Below are 23652 nucleotides of genomic sequence, written 5' to 3'. Positions count from 1 at the left end.
AAGCCAACCTCGTGATTTAAAGCCGCTCTATCTGTGTTTGAAACGTGACATAAGAGCATGTCTGCTACCTTACTGCAATAATTTCAGTTATTTCAAAATGTATACATTTTCAAAGTTTGCAATGAAAATCTACAAACATTGTTGTTACTTACCAGGTGAGGGGCCGCTGTAAAACAAGCACGTAGCCTAAATGACTGTTCTGTCCACGTTTGACTGAGCGCACGTCTTAATGGGAAAATCAAAGAAAGGCGTTTATTTAAAAATAATGATGACGTACTTCCGTCTTTTTACCGCTTTAGATCAGCTACGGTGAAGAAGACATCCCAGATGAATCCGTGAAGCCACAGGAGGGTAAGCAAAAGTAAGTTAAATCCTCCAAGTGGACATATTATTTACACGAATGAGCAGTTTAACTGCATTTTCCCCATTTTCTTTTCTTTCTCCGTTTTTATTTTATTTTTATTTATTTTATCAAATATGATAGAGACAACAATACCACCGAACAGTGAAGGTTACTGTTTGAAAATTTAAAACATATTTTTGAGTAACTGTGTTGAATTTGAAATTGCCTATTTATTTCGTTTTTTCCTTTTCTTTTACACTACCATATTTTTCATGCTAATGCGAATTGTAGGTGTGAATAATATTTATAAAAAAATTAATTTTGTCATTCTTTGTCTAAACTAATTAGATTGTTTTATGGCAATTTTGATTTTTTTTCTTCTTTGATTTCTTTTTTGTTCTTGTTTATGTAGCTAAAATATAAAGTTGTGAATAATCTATCATGTTTAAAAATGAGGATAATTGATTAATTTCAAGCATTGCAGTCAAAGCAATAAAGAATTCACAGAGATTTATCAAACTCATTACAGAAATGATTAAATAAGTAAAATATACTTTGTATTTCATCAAAGTCGTTATGCTTTTTATGTTCATTTGAGCTTTTATTGTAAATTTTCTTGCAGTTACAAACCCTGAAGAAGTCCTGCACCATTACCAAACCCTGCTGAAGAAATTCTGACGGACAAAAAGCACGACCCTCAGGCCAATAGTGTGTTTTTTGGAATGCTCCTTTGTATTGTTTTGTACTTAAAACAAATTTTATCGTGATGACACTTTGTATGCTGCAGAAGTGTATCATATTAAAGATTGTTGTTTTCACTGCTGTCTTGTTTCTCTTTAAACTTGCCACATGTTACAAGAAGTAATGAGGCCAGAATATGTTTTTACAATGCAGTTATTTGACCTTTTAATGAGCTCGTATTTATCGGGCGAGAGCTGATAGGCGGGGCGGTTTCAATAAACACTCCGATCTTCTGCCGGGAACTTGACGTGCTGCGGGGCAGAGACCAACTCGCTGATGACAGACTGAGAGTTTGCGCCAGCGTTGCCAGATAGAGTCACAGTTTTCCAGCCGAAAAGTCATCTGAAAACCGCCAGACCCAGCCAAATCCGCCCAAAACAGCTTTTGGGCTTCTTCTTTTGCGTTGATGTCAGTAGCACATAGCGATACACACACCTACAGCACCCTTTACTGGTTGTTAGTGTGAAAATACTGAACATAGGAGCCTATTTTTTCCCCAATTACATATATATATATTGCACCTGAGTATAAGTCGCACCCTCAGCTAAACACTGATGACTTATACTCTATAAAATACAGTATTTTTTGTCAACCAATATGCCAATATAAAAGAGTCATGCTGTGTAACTTTTTTAATACATTTCTCCTCCACTTGGCTTCTTTTGTCACAGGATGGAGTGATGGTTCTGAGTGCAACACACCGTTATAAGAAGAAGTATGTCACCACCCTGCTGTATAAGCCCATCTGACTGCCTGTCTTTCCAACTTTGTGTGTCTAATTGAGTGGCAAGTTTTCCATTAAATTAAGTGACCAGGCAAAGCCAGCTCTGCAACGCCACCCCCTACCCTCCTGTTCATCCTTAACCTGTGATTTGTTTCTGAATGACATTATGAGCTGAAGTAAGAAAGGACTCCATAAAGATCCAACATAATTTAAAGGAAAATGTAGGACTTATTTAAATACTAAAGTCAAACTAGATTATTATATATAAGAATTTGTATATATGTAGAATTATTTTGTTAACTTTTCGTCACTTAGGGCATTGTTTTAACATTCTTAACTGCTTTAAAGAAAAGCAAAGTTTTTCGTCTGCATCTCAGTTTTTTTTAATTTAAATTAAAAGGTATAAAATGTGTAAAGTTTCAAATTTGTAAGCCACAAATAGTTTCTCTAGGATTTAGAGAGATATTTTTTTGTCACATAAAAGGTCGAAATTGCATTTTTTAAGTCTTATGTTTATTTACAGCAAAAAACTGAAGTAATTACTTGTTTAAAACACCACATTTATGAAGCATATTTCACACATAACTTTTGTTGCCATTGTGCTGTAATTGACTTAAAATAGACTTAAAAAAAGATCTAAGCTTGTTAAAGTAAATATTTAAAATAATCTACTGTTATAAGTTTTAAAAGTAAACCCTTAAATACCAAATGTTATCGAATCAAGGATGTTAGATTATCCTCTCTACATATTACTTAAATAAATCAAAAATTAGATCACTTATTTAGTGTGCATGTAAACAAGATTAAAGTCCCACTCCGATCATCTTTTGGTCCATTTTAGAATTGTTCTCAGCAGTCTTGTAATTATGATTATGTTGTTTTTTGGCAAAATCCAAAAACTTTTGTGATTTTGTAGGACATTGTTTCAGTTCATTAGAAATTCGACTGTGATTTGTGAGCGGGACCGTTGGCGTGGAGCAACTCTGCCCCCCTTCCCCTTACCGATGCTGAGAGCTCAGGCTAGTTAGCTTGTGGCCCTCTCAGCATATTTTCTGTATAGGAAATAAGCTCTTTTTCCTACTCAATTTTTTGGTCCTGATTTACAACTATTTAAATAGAGAAATACTAAGAAATGCAATTTTAAGACTTTATGTATATCCTCCATCATCAATCAGAAAAATGCCACAAGAACATGTTAAAAACACAATTTTCATCGGAGCAGGATTTTAATGAAACCTATTGTTAAAATGTTATGACATCATCATTTTAACTACATTTGAAACACTATATAAACAGGCAAAGGGTATTTTTTCCATCTACATTCATGTTATTGGTTGTTTTGGTCATTTATAGATGCGTCCTATTTGAGAAACATATCGCCATTTTATGCCTTGCTATAATTTGCCCTCTGTTTCAGCTCAATTCAGTGTAGTTTTTCAACACTAAAGATTCCAACACATCTGGACCTAAGAGTTGTGTCACATTTGTGGAGTAGATTAAAGTAAAGCACCTCAACTAATGTCATACAAATGTATAAATAAATACACATTTGTTTAGGTACATGATCTACCATGGAGAGAATGATCATACAATTTTTCAATTTTAGTTTAATTTTGAAATAATTAAAGAAAGTCAATTACCGTGCTGTTCATAACCTCTATATCCATCCATCCATTTCCAAACTTGCTTAATTCCTGTTGGGGTCCCTGGGATGCTGGAGCCTATCCGAGTCGCTGTTGGGTGAAGGGATACCCTAAATGGGTTACCTGTACATTGCAGTGACAGTGACAGACAACCATCCTCACATTTACACATAGGGACAATTTACAGTCACCAATTGATTTATAATTCATGTAAGCTGGAGTGCCTGGAGAAACCCACACATGCACAGTGGGTACATGCAAACTCCATAGCTGGTATTGGACACAGAGCCTTCTTGCTTAAAGCTAGACCGCTAACCACTACACAAGCCACAAATAGAAAAAGATTTACAAATACACTTAGGTTATGCCAAAAAATTCTGAACAGGTTAACTGTTGATTTTAATTGAACAGTTGCCTTAAATGTTTTGTACTGACAAAGTCTGCATTTTAATGTTGCACCTTGTTTTGAAGGAAAAAAATGCTCTGGAGTCATACTCCAAAAGCCAAAAATAAATGAGTAAAATTTAACCAATGGTAGTAAATTTAATCATTCAATTTTGTTTTATTTATTTGGTCTCGACACATTCAGAACTCTTGATTCTTTAGTTTCTGAAAACTTGAACAAATTGTAGCAAAAAAATATAATCAGCAAGTTGCATAATCTTCAAGGACACCTGAAAGAAGATAATGTGGCTGAGATGTAAACCTCTGCACTCATTGTATTTCCTGTACAAACCTAACTGAGGCTGGAACATTTCTCAGCCATCCCAGGCTTATATAATCACCCTGCAGTTGTTCACAGACTGCTCTGGGTATAGTTTTCCAGAAAAAAAAAAGTTTGGCTCATTAAATGCAAAAGTGAAAAAAAAAAAACAATTCCATGTTTGCAAATGAAATCAGAAACAGAAAATAAATGCAATCATTGAACGTTAGGCAATTAAAAATAAGAATATTTAGGTTAAAGACCAATGAAGCACTGCTGTAGTTTTCACTGTTACTTTTGTTACTTTTTATGTCTATGTGTTCAAATTGTTAAAATGCACTTAATAATATTTATTAGATGGTACTTTTTATGGATTATTATTTTTATTAAGTTAGTTTTCAATTTTGATGTAATAATTTAAATAAACAGAAAAAGGTTTAAGTAATTTTATTTAATATTAAAATTATTTACTTACGGCATGGTAATTATTTGGTAATATAGAAGTTGTCTTGTATAACTTAACCAGTGTGTAAACAAAGAACATGTTTGCCACATATGTACAGTTTGACTGCAATAAATCAAGAATTGGAACATGAAGTGAAATCTTTTCGGTTCTGTTTATATTTTATTATTTGTTTCATTTTGCTTGTGATTTGTATACAGTGATGGTGATCAACAAGATTATTAACATATCCTGAACACTAAGTAAAGAATTTTAGCACAGAACGTGACTTTAAGTCAGTAACAAACTTTATGTATATAGTTTGTATATACATGTATAAATTCATTGTATATATATATTCATCCATTTTCCAAATCTGCTGAATTCCTTTTGGGGTCATGGGGTTGCTGGAGCCTATCCCAGCTACTGTTGGGTGAAGGCAGGGTGCTCCCTGAATTGGTCACTAGTCTGTCACAGGGCCACACATTCACACCTGGAGGCAATATAAAGTCACCAATTCACCTATGAAGCAAGTTTTTGGACTGTAGGAAGACTGTGGGACTGTGCCCAAAGAATCCCATGCACAGGAAGCTCCCACACACAACGGTCCCGGCCAGGACTTCAACCAGTACCTTCTTACTGTCTCCCCCCCCCGCATCCTTTTGTGTTCAATATTTTTATTTGGCCTTTTTACACAAAATAATGCATGAATTTGATATACTTGTATTGCAGGGGTGTCAAACTCAATTGCACATGGGGGCCTAAATCCAAAACACGCTTTAGGTTGCAGGCCGAACAACACAAACATTTATTGAACACGCTAAAGTTAAGCTATTAAAACTTTTAGACGGAACTGGTAGTAATATCTGGAGAAACAAGTGAGTCAGCATGCAGAAAATGCCTTGGCTTGGCTTGGGTCAGTTTACTCTGCCGCAGGAAGCAGACAGACTGATGTTGGCTGAAGGGTGAGGTAGTCCATATAAAGGCTGCAGGCTAATGAGCTATTGGGGAAAAGGTGAGCAGTTCGTTGCCCTCTATGGTGACTCTACCTGGTCTCAAGTCTAGTTCATGTTTCCATGTTTTTTTTTTTTTTTGTTTTTTTTTTTAACTTGTCCTGTCCAACAGCTGGGCAGACAGATGAGAGCTGAGGGCCTCTTGAGTTGGACATATTTTGCTTTAACAAGAGGGTTTATTAATCTTCAGACAAACCAAAGGTATGTCTGAATAAACCCCTTTTGTAATTGAGGCCAAACTTTATTAATTTCAATCATGTCTGAAAATCTTTGGTGTTGGACCGGACGGAAAAGGAAAGAGGGGAAGAAGAGAGAGGGACGCTAGAGAGAGGGGGGGTAGGGGGGTGATAATAGGAGGGGAAGGGGGATAAGACCATGAAGCAGCATACAGCAACAAGTTTACTGGTTGTTAATCATTATGGTAAGGTTCAAATGCAGTACAAAAAGGGCGGGGCCCGTCCACACACACACTCAAATGTTATAAACACACCTGCTAGCTGCAAAAATGTCCACCTGTCGACATGTACACAAAACAGATAGTGTTCACACACGCATACTTATGCCTTAAAACCAACTAGTGTGAAATATTTCAGTCATTCAGTCATGCAAACTGTTAGTGCAAAGGTGAGCTAACACCAGTGCTCAGGTGAGTGTTTATGTTCTTCTAAAATGGATGGTGGAACGTGAAAAGAAGGAGGGAGAGTGCCCAGCCATCCCCACCCCAAGACCCCCACCGCAGCAGCAGCGGCAGCCGGAATCCCCCCAACGCCACACGGGAACCGGCAGGGAACAACCGCCGCCCGGGCGACCAAGCCCGCCACCCAGGCCAGGGCCAGCAGGGCCGCCGCAAGGCCCCCAGAGCCAGAGGCCAGGGAGGCACGGATGGAAAGAGAGCGCCGCCCCAGCCCAACCAGGAGAGCAGCCCCCCCGCCGCGCCGGGAGAACCCAACGCAGGGCCCCACCGGAGAAGGACGCCCACAGCCCCAAACGAGCACCCCACCACCACCCAGGAGTTCCGGGCATCCCCCCGCCCCAACCCCCGGTACGAGCCAGGACCCCCCAAGGGAGACCCGCTCCGCACTCCAGGCAGCCATCCGCCCGGCCCACGGTTGGTCCAGGGAGGAGCGAGGCAGGGGGCCCGCCGCCCCCGCCCAGGAGGGGGGAACCCCGGGAAAAAAAGAGGGCCCACAAGGGGTGTTGTAAATATGGCCCGACCAGGCTCGGCCGCAGTTGGAAATTTGGCGGGGCCCAGCACTCAGGAGCGAGGACCAGAACCCACCCCCCCCAGGGACCACACACCCCCGGCTCAGATGTAATGTGAACCCCCCCACCGCGCGGAGAGAGCACCGCCGGGCCCAGGAAGCCGGCACCCCGGGGACACGGCCGCCGTTGCAAAGGGGCCCGTACCCCCCACCAGGGAAGAGGCAGGGGACAGATGGACCCAGGTCCCACCTTCCTTGCAAAATGTGTGTGCGTGTATGTGTGTTTGAGAGGGTGTGTGTGTGCATGTGTGTGTGTTTATGTTGGGATGTATATATTGAGGGGGGAGGGGTGTGTGTACTAAGGGGGGTGCAGTTAAAATTGGCGGGTAGGGCCCCCCCCCCCCCCCCCCAGCAAGGGGGCCAGGCCCACCCAGCCCAGGGTTGGGTGGGCCTGATTACTCATGAGCTGAGTAATCTAAAGGCACACGATGATCCAGGTGTTGCGCAATCGAGGCTGTGCTTCCGTGCACCCTTTCACCCGCAGCCTGCGCCTACCACCCCTCCCCCTTTTCTTCACAGACATTTGCGGCACCTTCTCAAAGACAGGAGTTCATGCAGCTGCATGGGGCATCAGTTCGCAGGTTTCAGGCGGTTCCAAACTGTGATTTAAAAGTTAATTGAAAACCAATAGCGGTGCAGATTTTTTGTTTGTTTCAAAGCACTGAGCCGCCCGCCCCCTTTAAATTTGTGCCCCAGGCAATTGCATCCAGTGTTGCCAGATTGGGTGGTTTTCCGCCCAATTGGGCCGTTTTGGTTCTAAATTTGCGGGTAAAAATGGCTTTGGGCGGGCATGCATAATTTGGGCGGTTTTAGGGTCGGTTCGGCGGGTTTTTCCCCTCACGAATATATAATAACGGACTACGTTAGGCTGTGTGCCTGTTGGAGTCTTATGTACTGAAGCTCCGTGTACACACCAGGCAGAGACGATAATGGGCTCTGTCATTAGAACCTGTTGGGGGTGTGCAATGCCCCTCCTCTTAGAAATTGTGTTCTTCAAAGGATGATACCGTGGTCGCGTGTGGGCGGAGCTAAAGTTATGGTCTGATCGCTGCATGGAGCGATGTCTGTTTACATCAATGCACAGAGAATGTGGAGAGATCATGTTTATTATTTTGAAGAGTTCTATTTGGTAATCATGTTTCCATGTTTGAGTTGATAAAATTATCACAGAGAAAGTCTCTGCTTCAACTCCTGTCTTAATCTGACGCCCGTGTTTCCATCTGACAGAGTTTGAAGCCAAAGCCCCTACCCCGCCTCTCTACCTGTTCACCTGTTCACATCCTCTGCAGTTAAGAGGATGTGAACCCCCCCCCCCCCCCCCCCCCGTTGGGCGGTTTTTGGACGAGTCTGGCGGTTTTCAGATGACTTTTGGGCTGGAAAACTGTGACTCTATCTGGCAACACTGATTGCATCGTGCCTAAAACCGCTACTGCTGTGAGGATGTTGGAATGTGATCTCAATGTCTCCTTTGTTTTGCATTTGTTTTTCTAGTGTGTATTTTATTTTGAAAGTGGTTTGTGTTATTTGCTGTTTTGTTTGTTGTCCATGTGTGTTGGATAAATGAACATGGGTGTGTCTAAATAAATGAGGGGATCACTCACAGCTGTGTGTTGGCTTAGAGTGAAGTCGGAGAAAGAGGAATTGTTTGGTGTGACTTATTTGATTCTGGAGGAAATTATCCAGGTAAAGTTGACACGGTAGTCCAGGTACCACATAACCTGCTAACAGAGGCGAAAGTGCTAACCACTATAAAATCATGCACCCCTTTGTTTATAATACAGTGTATCTCAAACATTTATACACCATATGTTTCAGTGCGTAAGTCACAGTTTTTTTGCATAGTTTCACTGGGGGGTGTAACTTTTTACAAATAAATAGCAACCACTGCTAGAGGGCACTGTAGGTGTGTGTATCAGTATTTGCAACTGACAGCAACACAGAAGAAATGCAGCTCAGTCTTACACTGGGCTTAGTGGAATTGTTCCAAATCAACACAGAGGATGAAGACTTGGTAGTTTGAAGCGATATAAAGGGTTTAGTTGACTTGTTAGCATGTTCTTTATGCTACGATTATCTGACTAATTGTTCATATGTTGCTCTACTATACTAGAGTCCTCCTATGTTTCATAAAGCTAAATGAATGTAATTGTTTTATGGTATTGAAGCATACATTTATTCAGTCTTTATTTCATATATTCGCTATATATCCTGTTATTATGATTTGCCTTTTAAGATAAAATGTCCTTTCTTGGTCCCATATTTTGTTAAATACATTTATCCCAAAAGTGCAGCTATTGATCCAGTGCGACTAATGCTACGTTCACACCAGACGTGATGCACGTTCCAGAATCCGCCAAACTCGTGTTCTTGAACACATATTTGCCTCATGGAGTTCACACTGCAGGAGCAGAAAGGGACTTCTTTTTCTTTATTACTGATTACTAGCGCATGTCCACCACTTTCAGTTGGAAGAGGTTTGGTATGAAATGTCGAAGCTCCAGGCTTTTTCTTTCACAGGTCTGTTCCGATACATAAAAGACATAAAAGTCCCATGATCAATATTCAAATGGTTGGCACTTCCATATGTAACTACCACAGTGTTTTTCAACCGGTGTGCCGCTTTACACTAGTGGTAAATGGTAAATGGCGTATACTTATATAGCGCCTTTCTTCCTACAAGGACAAAGCGCTTTACAGTCACAGACCCATTCACCCAGTCACACACACATTCACACACACAGTCACACACTGGTGGTCGCTCCGCTGCCAAACACAGGCGCCCGCCTACCACCAGAGGCAAGGTGGGGTTCAGTGTCTTGCCCAAGGACACTTCGACTCATGGGCGTACAAGGCGGGAATCGAACCTGCAACCTTACGATCATGGGACGACCGCCCTACCGCTGCACCACGGCCGCCCCAAGTGTGCTGTAGGAATATGAAAGATCATAAAATACTTTTTTCTTTCTGTTTATTTAATTCTATTAAATTCTAATCTTTGATAAGAATGACTGTACCGCGATTTAGCCGCAGTTTTAGCTCTGTTTTCGGAAAAGTCCCGCCCCTTCAACTGTCTCTGTCAATCATTCTTGGACCCCTAATCATACGTCAGTCTGACCATTTAGTAGTGGTTAGTATCCTCACTTCCTTATTTAGCTTGTAAAGTCTCTCAGTTCCAACAAAAATAACAGCTAAAGCTCGTCTTTAGCGGCGCAGCTTTCAGCAGAATCCGGTATCAAGCCGTGGAAAAAATGATCAAAATAATAAAGCTCAGAGATGCGAGTCTTTCTGGCTTCGGTGTCAATTTTTGCACCACCCCATTCCCATGATACATTATGTTAAAGTGACAGCATGTCTGCGCTACGATGAGTCTTCCCTATTAAAAGTTTTGAAACCACAACAAAAACATCAAAAAGTTTTTACATCTTCTTGATGAAATCAGAGGTCAACAGTTTAGTTCTCCTTCAAGGTTTGTGTTTATTAACAGCCAACATCCCAGAGTTTGGTCCAAGTTATCTTTCTAACTGAAACACTTTTCTAATAACGTCTGGATTATTTTATTTATTTTATGTTAAACTTAAGTAGAAGTAATAAGAAGTTTTAAGAAACAGGATTAAGGTGAAGTGGTTACCAGACACAATTAAACTAAATTGAAACACTTTAATCATCTAAAAATAATTTTTTTAAGTTTTCAAAGACTTCACTTTTGATTAAGACAAAAGAAAAACTAATAAAACTTCAACATGTTCACTTTTTGTGTTGGTACAATAGACATAAATATTTTAGTTTTTTGTGTAAATTTTATCAAAAATATTGTGATCATATTGTTCAAAAATTATTGTTGCTTTCGCGCCAACATTTAAGAAAAGATATTTAAAACATAAATCACTATTTAGAAAGAATACATTTGTTTTATCTGTGAGGTTATGTAAAATTGCATGTCAATAAACTGGAGGAAAAAACAACTACCATGGTAAAATCTCAAATAATTAAGCTGAAAATTATTACTGAAAACTAACTTAACTTTTATTTCAACTTTTAGAAAAAACAGCTGCAACTTCTAGCTTTTTAGCCTCAATTATCACAAAAATACAGGTGAGATTGCAAAGGGACTGCTCATCAATACAGACTGTAGAGTTTCTCCTTTTTTAATTTTTGGATGCTGGTGTGCCGTGGGATTTTTGTCAAGGATAAAGTGTGCCTTGGCTCAAAAAAGGTTGAAAAACACTGCACTACCAAATATGAGTCCCTTATTGGTTAAAGTCTGACTTTTTTTAACTTTCGACGTTTGTTCAGTGGACGTGTGTTTTTACATAGAACTTGCATAGTGACACATGAACGTGAAAGTTTTCAACACGGAAGCTCAAAACACACATATACACACGTTCACGCATACACTCTTCATTGAGAGGGGTTGCTTAAACACACATTGCCAAAGTCGGTTTAAAGGTAGCAAAATGACCAAAACGTTGTTGTCGTGGATGACTAAAACTGACATAGGCCTAAATGTAGCAACTGACATCATTGTTCATTTTTACACTTTTATTTTCTTCTAAAACTTTTGCTCTACCTTTACTTGTAGCATTAGTGTTAGCCCTCAGGACGTCAAGACTTGTGTTTCTGCTGTAACACTAAGGTTTTATTGTATCAGTAGTTCATAAATGTTGAATGAGCTATGATAGTTATACAGCATGCTGCTACTGTCATAAGATGCTAATGAGCCAAATAACTTCAGATTAGTCATTGCTTTAATAATAATTTTTGTGGCAGCCTAACATCAACATTTTCTTCAAGTGAGTTAATTTTTTATTCCTTTCCATCATGTTGGGTTCTATAATAAGTTAAGGGAATTTTCATAATTCTGTATGTAGCTTTAAAGATGAATATTTACCATTTACTACATCTCTATGGTGACCAAACCTTTTTTAACCAGTCATAACTAGAAATGTGCCAATCAGAGGATTAAAAACAGCAACCAATTCTTCTGTGAAGTTGAAATCGATATATTATATAGTTTTAAATATTTGTTTCTATCAAGCTGACGTGGACGAACAAAATTCAGTTGTGAGTCCAATAGTGTGTGGGTCGGCGCTCAGGGGGTTCTCGCCCAAGGAGTAATTCAGTGCTGTATCTCTCCCTGTGTGCTGTATCTCTCTTTACAAAATAGTTACTGGCTGTGAGAATGTTTGGCATCTTCACACCTGCTGCCTCTTATTTGAGTTTCTGAATTTCTGTGACCTTGTGTTGTATGAACAGCTGACGGATAACATTGCATAGCTGATGTTTATAAGCAGCCCGTTCTGAGACCAAGAGCCACTCTGCTGGGGACCCTTTTAGGATGAATACCTGTGTGACTGTCTTTTTCTTGGCTGTGGGTCTTTCTGTGGGTGAGTTTGATAAAAGCTTTTCAAATGTGGACACTGTTGGGCAATCTCATCTAAACTATGTTATTGTGCCTCAGTCCACTCTCTGGACTACAGAGCACTTCACCAGTTTAGAGCCATGATCCTATGCATGAAACCTGATAGCTGGCCAGCTCTTGACTATGCGGACTATGGCTGCTACTGTGGACTTGGAGGCTCTGGCAACCCTGTTGATGAACTCGACAGGTCACAATCCAAGTGCTATATAAACTCACACTGTTTTAACAAAACTGATGGATTCTGAACTTTAACCTTTGAACTGTTAGGTGCTGCCAAGTGCATGATCAGTGTTACAGTGATGCCATGCAGCATCCTGAATGCTGGCCCATCCTGGACAACCCATACACGGAAATCTATGACTACACATGTGATGAAGCAAACAAAAAGCTTACATGCACAAGTAAACTCCTGTTTCAGCTTTTTTTTTTTTTAATGAAATTGTTTAATTCCTGGTTATCTAAGACTAATATACATTTTTTTTCTTTTATAGGCAGCAATGATGAGTGTGAGATGTTCATCTGTGAATGTGACAGGAAAGCAGCGGAGTGTTTTGGCATTTCAACCTGGCACCCTGAGCATGAGCACCTGCCCAGTGATCGGTGTCAATAAAGATCTTTATCTTTAACAGAACCATGATACCCAAGAGATCTTAGATATTGATTAAAATTTATTTATAAATGTATCACTCTTCTGGCTTTTTTGCAGAATTCTGTTATACGTGCTTGTAAAAATAATCACCAATAGAGGGTAATGTTCTTTAAGTTTTGCATCGACTGCAAAAAAGACAGAAGCCGTCTGTCCTGGAGAGCTGATTTAAAAAAGATTCAGAACTTTGCTTTAATTTAAAAAAAAACAAAAATAACAAACATTTTTATGTCTTTTTAAATATTATAACTAAAATTATGAATACATACATACAGATATCACAGTTCTTACATAATCTGCAGTGAATATCTGAGCTGGTGTAAAGCTCTTCCTATGGATCTCACCCAGTATACATTTTATTTTAAAAACGTTATTAAAGTTTTCCCCAAGTATGACATTTAAATAATCTTAGATACACAAACAACAATACATAAACAATGTTGGTACACAGTGATCAATCTGGGTTACTTCTTTTGATAGCTAAGGCCCACTTTTTTCGTTAAGTCTGAATCCATTGGAAACCTGCAAGAAAACTTCAGTCACTGAGTCAGAAATGTAAAAATCTAAATTACTATAATAGCCTAGTCCTAAATAAAGTTTGCATTTATGTCGACAGCAAATTATTTGTACATCATGCCGCATGTTGATTATAGCCCTGCAGCATCATGCATGTCAACATGTGTACTTTTTATGAAGCTCCTGCAGCATTAAAAGAAAAAAATTATAGTACTTACCTGTGAAATGTCATGCCTTCCTCCTTCGTGGACTCATTTCTCCGATTTTGGCAGGTGGAAACCCGCACCATGAACTGGCATTTTGCAAAAAATGTGTTCACATACATGCACTCCAGCAGTATCTTGACCTCACCAAGATGGTAGTGCTCTCCTCCCATGAGGAATCATGTGATGTCTCCACTAGCGATATAACTCATTTTATTAAACCATACATTCAGTAAAATAAGCAGTTAACCTAAAAGTAAGTTGGCGATAAAACAATCCAAAATTCGACAAATGATTGAAATATGCACACATACAGTACAGACCAAAAGTTTGGACACACCTTGTCATTCAAATGAATGGGAAGGTGTGTCCAAACTTTTGATCCAAGACAAGACAAGACAAGATGTTAGAGGGGATTGGTGATAGAAGGTTTACCTAGTGTTGACAGCCCTGATTGTTAATGAGTCATTTTGTTTTTTTCTGTATGAATGATGCATCATTAACCCTTAGATATTAACCCTTGTGCTATCCTAGGCACTTTAACATTGGGAGTTGGGTCATCTAGACCAGTGTTTTTCAACCAGTGTGCCGCGGCACACTAGTGTGCCGTGGAAGATTGTCAAGTGTGCCATGGAAAATTGCCCTCATTAACTGATCTAAAAACATTAACCATCTCCAGGAAATCAGCTTTTTGTTCATCCAAACAGGTCCTGATAAAACACTGAGTAGTTAGGAATATAAAAGATCATAAAATACTTTTTTCTTTGTGTTTAATTGATTCTATTAAAGACATTTTGATAAAAATGACGACACCGCAATTTACCTGCAGCTATAACTGTTTTCTGAAAAGTCCCGCAGCTTTTACTGTCTCCACGACTCCACCAATTATTCTTGAAGGCTTAATCACATGTCATCAGTCTGACCAATCAGAAGTGTTAAAAGTCTTCACTTCCTTGTTCCAATTTAGCTCATAACTCTCTCAGTTCCAACAAAAACACCAGCTAAAGCTCGTCTTTAGCGGTTTAGCTTTCCACAGAATCCGGTATCAGACCGTGGAACAAGTGAACAAAACCATGAAGCTCAGAGACGCAAGTCTTTCTGCCGTTTTCTCGCCGTATTCACACTACATCTCCCATGATGCATTGGCTTAAAGGGACAACGCCTCAGCGTATATGAGTCGTCCTCGTTACACGGATAGAAACCACAACGAACATACAGTTTGTATGTAACTTAACTTTTATCACATCTTTTAGAAAAAACATCTGCAACTTCCTGCTTTTTCTGCCACAATTATCACAAAAATGCACGTCAGATTGCCGGGGGGGGGGGGGGGGGGGGCTGTAGATCAAAACAGACTATGAGTTTCTGCTTTAATTTTTTTTTTGGGTTGCTGGTGTGCCGCGGGATTTTTGTCAAGGTTAAAGTGTGCCCTGGCTCAAAAAAGGTTGAAAAACACTGATCTAGACCCACTAGACCAGAGGCGGGCACTGAGGGCCGCATTCCTGCATGTTTTCCAGCATACCCTGCTCTGGCATGTTCTAATTGGCTGCACACACCTGAAGCAGGTAATCAGCCATGAGTAGGGCAAGATTATTGGCTGGACACACCTGAACCAGGTAATCAGCCATGAGTAGGGCAAGACTATCTGGAAATCATGCAGACACACCGGCCCTCGAGGCCTGGAATTGCCCACCCCTGCACTAGACAGTGCGCTGAACCTTTTTTCTTCAATGATTTGTGATCTTCACTGGTGTCCATGGATTACATGAAATCTTTCCACCTTTAACCACCTTTGTCATGGTAGGGAGAACACGTCAATGTAAGGGTGGGGTCAGCTAAGATAACAAAAGGGTTACACTGTAAAAAAGGGACTTGATAAAATTGTATAATTGATTACAAGGTGACCTTTTTCAAAAGTCCACAATGCTCACTGAAATGACTTGAAACGTTCAAAAGTAACAATAAATTAAAATTTATTGAAAATTAAATAATTAAAATCAGCCATTACTTTTGAGTTGTTGATTAACAGAATTATTTAAAAAAACAAACCAATGAAATAGGGCTGGACAAAAATGATGGTACCTCCATAAAAGACTGAGAACTAATTTGCCCAGGGGGTCATGATGAACTCAGGCATGTCCTTTAATTGACATCACAGCTGTTTTCAAACCCATAATCAGTCAGTCTGCCTATTTAAAGGGAGACAAATAGTCACGTTGCTGTTTGGTGAAAAGGTGTGTACCACACTGAACATGGACAACAGAAAGTGAAGGAGAGAATTGTCCCAGGACATTAGAAACAAAATTATAGACAAACATCGAAAAGGTAAAGGCTATAGAACCATTTCTAAGCAGTTAAACATTCTGTCTGTCTGTGTCTGTCTCTGTGTCTGTGTCTATATGTGGGTGTCATGCAGGTGTGCACTGGAAACCTGCCCCAGCTGCCCTGGGGAAGGTTTCCAGTGCACACCTACATGACAATCTGACCATCACTGACGCACTCATACATAGCAACAGTTGATTGGAGGGAGTGGGGATTGACCTGCCGATCTTTTGAACAGTGGCCGACCTGCTCAACCAGCTGACCCCCTTTTCTGTACTGAGAGGTCTCAGATCTTTCCGCGGATCTGCTGTAGCCACTCCTCCACCTTGGGAGTTACTGCCCCGAGTCCTCCAATTACCACTGTCACATTCACTTTCCATGATTTCTTCAGTTATTCTCTGAGTCCCTGGTATATCTCCTGTTTCTTATTTTCCTTCTTTCTGATGTTTCCATGATTTGGTACTGCCACATTCACAACAACGGCTTTCCTCTGCTCTTTATCCAGTTCTATAATGTCTGGTTGGTTCGCCATTACCGTCCTGTCAGTCTGTATCTATAAGTCCCACAGGATCTTTGGTTTCTCATTCTTCTCTACCACTTTCGGAGATGTTTCCCATTTTATTTTATTTTTTATTCTTTTGGATTATCGCAGGATCAATTCCATGGTGAAGAGGAACCCGTTCACAACAGCCAACCAAGTGAACAACACTCTCCAGGAGATAGGCGTATCAATATCCAAGTCTACCATAAAAAAGAAGACTGCATGAAAGCGGATACAGAGGGTACACTGCAAGATGCAAGCCATTCATAAGCCTCAAGAATAGGAAGGCTAGATTGGAGTTTGCTAAAAAGCATCTAAAAAAGCCAGCACAGTTCTGGAAAAACATTCTTTGGACAGATGAAGCCAAAATCAACCTCTACCAGAATGATGGCAAGAGAAAAGTCTGGAGAAGGCGTGGAGAAGCTCATGATCCAAAGTACACTACATCATCAGTAAAACACTGTGGAGGCAGTGTGATGGCCTGGCCGTGCATGGCTGCTAGTGGCACTGGGACACTAGTGTTTATTGATGGCGTGACACAGGACAGAAGCAGCCCAATGAATTCTGAGGTGTTCAGAGACATACTGTCTGCGCAGATCCAGGTGAATGCAGCCAAACTGATTGGGCGGCATTTCATAATACAGATGGACAATGACCCAAAACATACAGCCAAAGCAACTCAGGAGTTTATTAAAGCAAAGAAGTGGAATATTCTTGAATGGCCAAATCAGTCACCTGATTTTAACCCAATTGAGCATGCATTTCACTTGTTGAAGACTAAACTTCAGACAGAAAGGCCCACAAACAGCAACTGAAAGCCGCTGCAGTCCAGTCACATTTTGGGGGGTGTCTGGGAGCTGGGGCGCCGAAAAAAGAGGGGGTAAAGGTGGCTGACCCTAGGGGCCCAGACCGAGGGGTCCCATAAGGCTGGAAAATTTAGTTTACAAAACATAAACTAATGTCTGATGATCAATTTGGTTTCAGAAAAAATAGATCAACATCCATGGCGTTTACGCAATTAATAAAGAAATAATAAATGCCACAGATAACATGAAGTCCACAGTGGCAGTGTTCATTGATCTGAAAAAGGCTTTTGACACGATAAAATTTTGTTAAATAAATTGGAAAGACAAGGAATACAAGGACAGGCATTAAATTGGTTAAACAGTTACAGTAAAAACAGGTAGCAGTTTGTACAACTGGAAAATGGTGAATCACCCCTGCTGAATTTAAGCTGTGGAGTACCACAAGGGTCAATATTGGGTCCAAAACTGTTTATCTTAAATCTTAATGACATACACCTTGTGTCAAAGACACTCAAAAGTTTTTGAGTGTCTTTGACACTTTGACACTTAACTTTTTATATGCCGACAACACAAGTATTCACAGGGGGGAGTCTCAAGGAAGTTGTAAAAGTAATAAAAACAGGGGAAACTAAAACAATGGTTCGACATAAATAAACTCTCACTCAGTGTTTACAAACAGAAATTATGATTTTTGGAAATCGCCATATTCCTGCAGATCTGGAAGTAAAAGTTGCTACTGATAATCATGTGGTGGAAAGACTCCCTCTACTTTAGCTCCTTGGAGTAATTATGGACCACAAAATATTCTGGAAGCCAAATATAGAGCAAGTCATAGTTAAACTTTCTAAGGCATTGCAGTGTTAAGAAAAACATGTCATGCACTTGCTCACAAAGCACATTTACTAATATATTTATCGATAATATACCATATTTACATTGCAGAGTAGAAGTATGGCGAAATACTTACAAAACAAATTTACATTCTTTGTACATCTTGCAAAATAAAGCTATTCGAATAGTTCGTGGTGTGGATTATGGGACACATATGAATGCACAGTTTCTAAACTCGGGTTTATTGAAATTATTGGAACTAGTGAAACTTAAAACGGCACTCGTTATGTTTAAAACCAGGAACAACATACTTCCAGCTAACATACAACAAATGTTTAAGGATTTAAGAAAACAGCTGAACTTGAAAAAGCAGTTCATTCTTACGACAAAAAAGTAAATGTGCTTATCAATATGTTGTGTGGTGGATTAATGGAATGGATTGAATAAGGGTTTAAAACAAATAAAAACATTTACATGTATTAAAAAAACCTACAAGATGTCACTGAGGCTAGAAATGATAAAAAATAACAAATGGGAAATTGAATGTTTTGAGAAAGAAAAACTGTAATGGATATGTGCACAATTTATGGTGTTGTAAAAAGTGGGTGGGAACATACAAGACTTTTTCTTCTACCCAATCCATTTCAAGCACATTGTTTTGTTTTCATTCTGTGCTTGTATTTGAAAAAAAAAAAAAAAAAAGCTTAAACAGAGAGAATGACTCCAAGCCGTTTGGCTGTCATTGTACTTTGTGTCATTGAGATTTTCCTTGTTTCTAACAACAACAATTTATGCATATACAGTGTTGCATTTTGGTATTTTTCTTTTATTTGTCTGTGCTGTAATCCAGTTAGGGGAAGCTCTTTTTTGTTGGGAAAAACATAAATTCTTACGATCATGGAGTGTTTTAAAGGTTCGGATACTCGTAAAAAGAGTGTCGGGAAATACTACCAGCAGCTGATATTTTTTGTTTTAATATTTTGACAATGATTATAAGGTTTGAATCTTTTTTTTTTAAAACTTGTCCTGTCCAACAGCTGGGCAAACAGATGAGAGCTGAAGGCCTCTTGTGTTGGACATATTTTAATTTAACAACAGGGGTTCTGAATTTTCTGACAAACCAGAGGCATGTCTGAATTCAGCACCACTATGAGACTCACCATAAAGAAAAGTTTCACCATTTGCAGGGGAAGTTAAGAAAAGAGAAGATTTACCAACTATTATCTGGACTGACAATATAACTGTCTGCATTTACTGCAGCCGTGCCGTCGATGATGGAGCAGAAACACCTAGCTACCTTATTGCAAAAACGTTGGAGCAAACATCCACACCATTTTCGGATAGTGAACTTACTAAAAAATGCTGAAGGCTGCAGAAGTTTTGTGCCCCAAAAAGCAGTCGAACTTATCTAGCATAGGTCTGTCAAGGATTACGATTGCAGATACAACATCTCTGATGAGACTTGGGTGCCAAATGAAGGAATCCAGCCATTTAACCCTTGTGCTATCCTCGGCACTTTGACATTGGGAGTTGGGTCATCTAGACCCACTAGACGGTCTCTGAACCTTTTTTCTTCAATGATTTTTGATCTTCACTGGTGTCCATGGATTACATGAAATCTGTCCACCTTTATCCACCTTTGTCATGGTAGGGAGAACACGTCAATGAAAGGGTGGGGTCATCTAAGATAGCAAAAGGGTTATTGCATTTTTGGTCACTGTTGATGAAAGCACAGATACAGATATTGCACAACTGTGCATATTTATTAGTGGTGTTAAAGAAACGTCACAGCAGAGTTTCTTGAGTTGCTGGACACAACAGCTGATGACCTAGTCAGCTCTCTTGTTACTGCACCAGACTATGTTGAAGTGAACTGTTCACGTCATGTCAGTCTGGTCACTAATGGCGCCCCATTAAAGGTCGGGAAGAAGGCAGGTGTTGCTACAAAATTCAGGCAGCCAACCAGGATAAGACTCTTGGACATTCCATTGTGTTTTGCACACTTGAATGACAGTAAATGTGTCATATCAGGATTTGAATCCTGATATTGATGGCTGGGTGGAGTTTCCGGAGAGAAAGAGAGGTTAACTTCAAATTCTTATGTTCACAAATTTTTGCAAGATTTAAAATTAATTTTTCATTGAATGGCACATTTACATTCTAGGCAGGGTGTTTCATTTTTTTCTGTAGCCCCTCTTGAGTTTATTATTGGGATTGCTTCAGTATCAGATGTGAAATATTCAGTCTGTATGAAATTGAATAAACCATTTTTTTTTAAAAGTAAAAGGCAATTAATTTGAGATGTTTATTGCTTTTATGTTACTGGTCCGGCCCACTTGGGATCAGGCGCCAAAATGAGTTTGACACCCCTGCTATAAAAGGTTAAGAAATTAATTCTATTGTTATTATTATTATTATATAATGACTTACTCAGACAAAACTGGAACTCCGTGTACAGAGAGAAAGATGTGAACATTGGTTATAAATGTTTTTTAAAAATATTTAGCTCTCTTCATAATAAGAACAAATTTGCCAAATGCCCTTGGTTAACTACCGGTCTAAGAAATGCTTGTAAAAAGAAAAATAACCTATATGAAAAATTCTTAAAACAAAGGACAAGATAAACTGCACAAAGTTAAGTAATACCATAATAAACTAACTAAAATAACACCGGCACAGTAAAAACGTGTACTATAATATTCTCCTAAATTAAATTAAAAACAACATTAAGCGAGTTTGGAAGATATAGAATAACATAATTAAAAATGGGACAAAATATAAACAGCAAGATTTCTTTACAGATAAGAAGGGCAAAAGCCATAATATCAATGAAGCAGCAAACGGCCTCAATAACGTTTTTTGTAAATGTGGGTCCAAATTCCAAAATACAAAACCAGCAAAGAAAATAATCCACCCATCGAAAAGATCCCACACTCAACCCTTCTCTCTGACGTGAACGAATATTACCTGATATCAACAGCGACATGACGGTAAACAACCTCATTGGCTATCATTGATGCTGTGGAGGAAATCACAAATGCTCTGGACAAAAAGAAATATGCAGCCAGAATTTTCATTGACTTAAAAAAAGCATTTGACACTCTCAATCATGTTATCCTACTTGACAAACTAGAAGGGTAGGAATAAGAGAACTAGTGCTAATTTGAGTTAAAGAGATCAGCTGTGGTGCCCCAACAGGATTAATTCTGGGCCCGCTGCTATTCAATATTTATCATCAATCAATCAATCAATCAAACTTTATTTATAAAATAGCGCTTATCATGCATTTCGTGCAGCTCGAAGCGCTTTAACATTAAAAACAAAAAACACACAACATTACAGTAAAAACCCAACCCACCCTACACCCTTCCCACTCCTCTCCATTAAAGCACATGACCCACGACAATGAATGTTGACTACCAATACAAGTTAAAATAAATAAATAAATAAATAAATAAATGAATAAATAAATAAATGAATAAATAAATAAAAAAGCAAGCAAACAAACAAACAAACAAACAAGGCTTGGCTCTGCTGTGAGGAAACGGCATTTGGGAATCTCTTCATACCAGGAGCCAGCCCGCCCACGGGAGCATGGCCACAGCGCCAACCCAGACCGGGACAACACCAGGGTCCACTTCACAGCCGTGAGGCTGCAAAATTAAACCCCAGCCGCCCCAGCAAGGGCAAGAACTGCAACAACAGCCACCGGGCAAGCCGGCAACCCTGGCAGAAAAGACTCCCACAAGAAACACTGGGGCTAAAATCACAATAAGATACTAAAATTATAAGATTTATTAAAAAATAAATAAATAAATAAATAAAAAAAATAAAATAAAAAACTGAGAATAAGATGCATAAAATGACATGAAGTATAGTATAGAATATAGCCTATATTAAAACTAATAGAATAATTTAGCAGTTAAAATCAACTGAAAGCTAAATTATAAAGGTGGGTCTTGAGCCTCTTCTTAAAAACCTCTACAGTCTCTGCGGCCCTGAGGCCCTCTGGCAGGCCGTTCCACAGGCGAGGACCGTAATGGCAGAACGAAGCCTCACCATAAGTTTTGGTCCTCACTTTAGGAACAACTAAGAGGCCAGCACCGGAGGACCTCAGGGTCCGCGAGGGCTCATATTTTAAAAGAATATCATTCAAATAAGAAGGCCCAAGACCATAAAAACACTTATAAACCATTAAAAGAATTTTAAAATCAATCCTAAAACGCACAGGGAGCCAATGCAGCGATTTTAAAATCGGTGTAATGTGTTCCCGCCCTCTGGTTCTCGTCAGAACTCGTGCTGCTGAGTTCTGCAATAGCTGTAGATTTGAAATAGACTTTTTGGGTAAACCAGAGAGCAGGGCATTACAGTAATCTAAACGACTGAAAATAAAAGCATGCATTAGCACTTCTGTGCTGGCAAGAGAGAGGAACGGGCGGACTCTGGCAATGTTTTTAAGATGATAAAATCCTGTCTTAACGACATTTTTAATGTGTGGGATAAAATCTAGCTCAGAGTCAAAAAGTACGCCCAGGTTTCTCACACATTGAGAAGGTTTAAAATTATGAAGATGTGGTAAAATCATCTCTCTCTTGTCTTCAGAACCGATGATTAATACTTCAGTTTTGTCCTGGTTGAGCTGTAAAAAGTTTTCTGCCATCCACAACTTTATATCTAAAATGCAGTTTAAAAGAGTGCTGACAGGTTCAAGGTCATCAGGAGACACGGCGATGTAAAGCTGTGTATCATCAGTATAGCTGTGAAAGTCAACGCCGTGTCTCCTGATGACATCCCCAAGAGGCAACATATATAAATTAAAAAGTATTGGCCCTAAAATCGACCCCTGGGGAACCCCACAACTTATTTCGTGGATTCTTGAAGAGCACGTATCCATACTTACATAAAAGTGTCGATCTGTAAGGTAAGAGTAAAACCACTTAAGAACATTTCCAGAGAGGCCCACTAGACTACTAAGTCTGTCTAATAAAATCTGGTGATCTACTGTATCAAAAGCGGCACTAAGATCCAGCAGCACCAGAACAGAAAGTTTCTGTGAGTCGTAGTTTAATCTAAGTTCATTAACGATCTTTAAAAGAGCCGTCTCTGTACTATGGCTTTTCCTAAAACCAGACTGATATTTTTCTAAAATTTTTTGGGCATTTAAAAACTCATGCAGTTGAGTAGCGACACTTTTTTCTATTATTTTACTTAAAAATGGTAAGTTGGATACGGGTCTATAGTTATCCAGATTTTTTGGATCTAATTGACTCTTCTTCAGAAGGGGCCTTACCACCGCCGTCTTACAGGCAGAGGGAAGACCCCCGTCTGAAGAGAGCAGTTTACTATATTTAAAAGCTCTGACTCAAAGAATCCATAAAATGTTTTAAAAAGTGAAGTGGGAATGGGATCTAAAAGGCAGGTTGTAGTGTTTACTTGGGATACAACTCGACCAAGCATCTCTGCATCAACCAGGACAAAACTCCCCAGTGTTTCTTCT

General features: G+C 39.4%; 2 protein-coding genes across 9 annotated transcripts in view; both read left to right on the top strand.

The window, feature by feature from the left end:
• prkab1a (protein kinase, AMP-activated, beta 1 non-catalytic subunit, a) overlaps positions 1 to 23652 on the top strand; it is a 50133-nt gene that overhangs the window by 13258 nt on the left and 13223 nt on the right. For 3 of the 8 annotated variants that reach the window (XR_013659502.1, XR_002874266.2, XM_023960682.2), the window contains 2 exons: positions 300 to 361; positions 966 to 1161. The exons of 2 other annotated variants lie outside the window; for them this stretch is intronic. Coding sequence is in view for 3 of the 6 variants with exons in the window: in XM_023960682.2 (XP_023816450.1) it covers positions 300 to 361; positions 966 to 978 (75 nt within the window). In the remaining 3 variants the exon portion in view is untranslated. Of the gene's footprint in view, positions 1 to 299; positions 362 to 965; positions 1162 to 1755; positions 4752 to 23652 lie in introns of those variants that run through there. 3 more of the 8 variants (XR_013659503.1, XM_023960680.2, XM_023960681.2) reach the window with 2 other exon arrangements.
• pla2g1b (phospholipase A2, group IB (pancreas)) lies at positions 12125 to 12973 on the top strand. The gene is made up of 4 exons (XM_023961104.2): positions 12125 to 12255; positions 12330 to 12477; positions 12558 to 12691; positions 12782 to 12973. Exons 1-4 carry the CDS (start codon positions 12207 to 12209, stop codon positions 12898 to 12900), a joined length of 450 nt encoding a protein of 149 aa, XP_023816872.1. The 5' UTR covers positions 12125 to 12206; the 3' UTR covers positions 12901 to 12973.

The sequence above is a fragment of the Oryzias latipes genome, chromosome 12 (assembly GCF_053564925.1).
Source record: "Oryzias latipes strain Hd-rR chromosome 12, Olatipes_Hd-rR_3.1".
Lineage (NCBI taxonomy): Eukaryota > Metazoa > Chordata > Actinopteri > Beloniformes > Adrianichthyidae > Oryzias > Oryzias latipes.
This window is presented reverse-complemented; position numbering and strand designations above follow the sequence as displayed.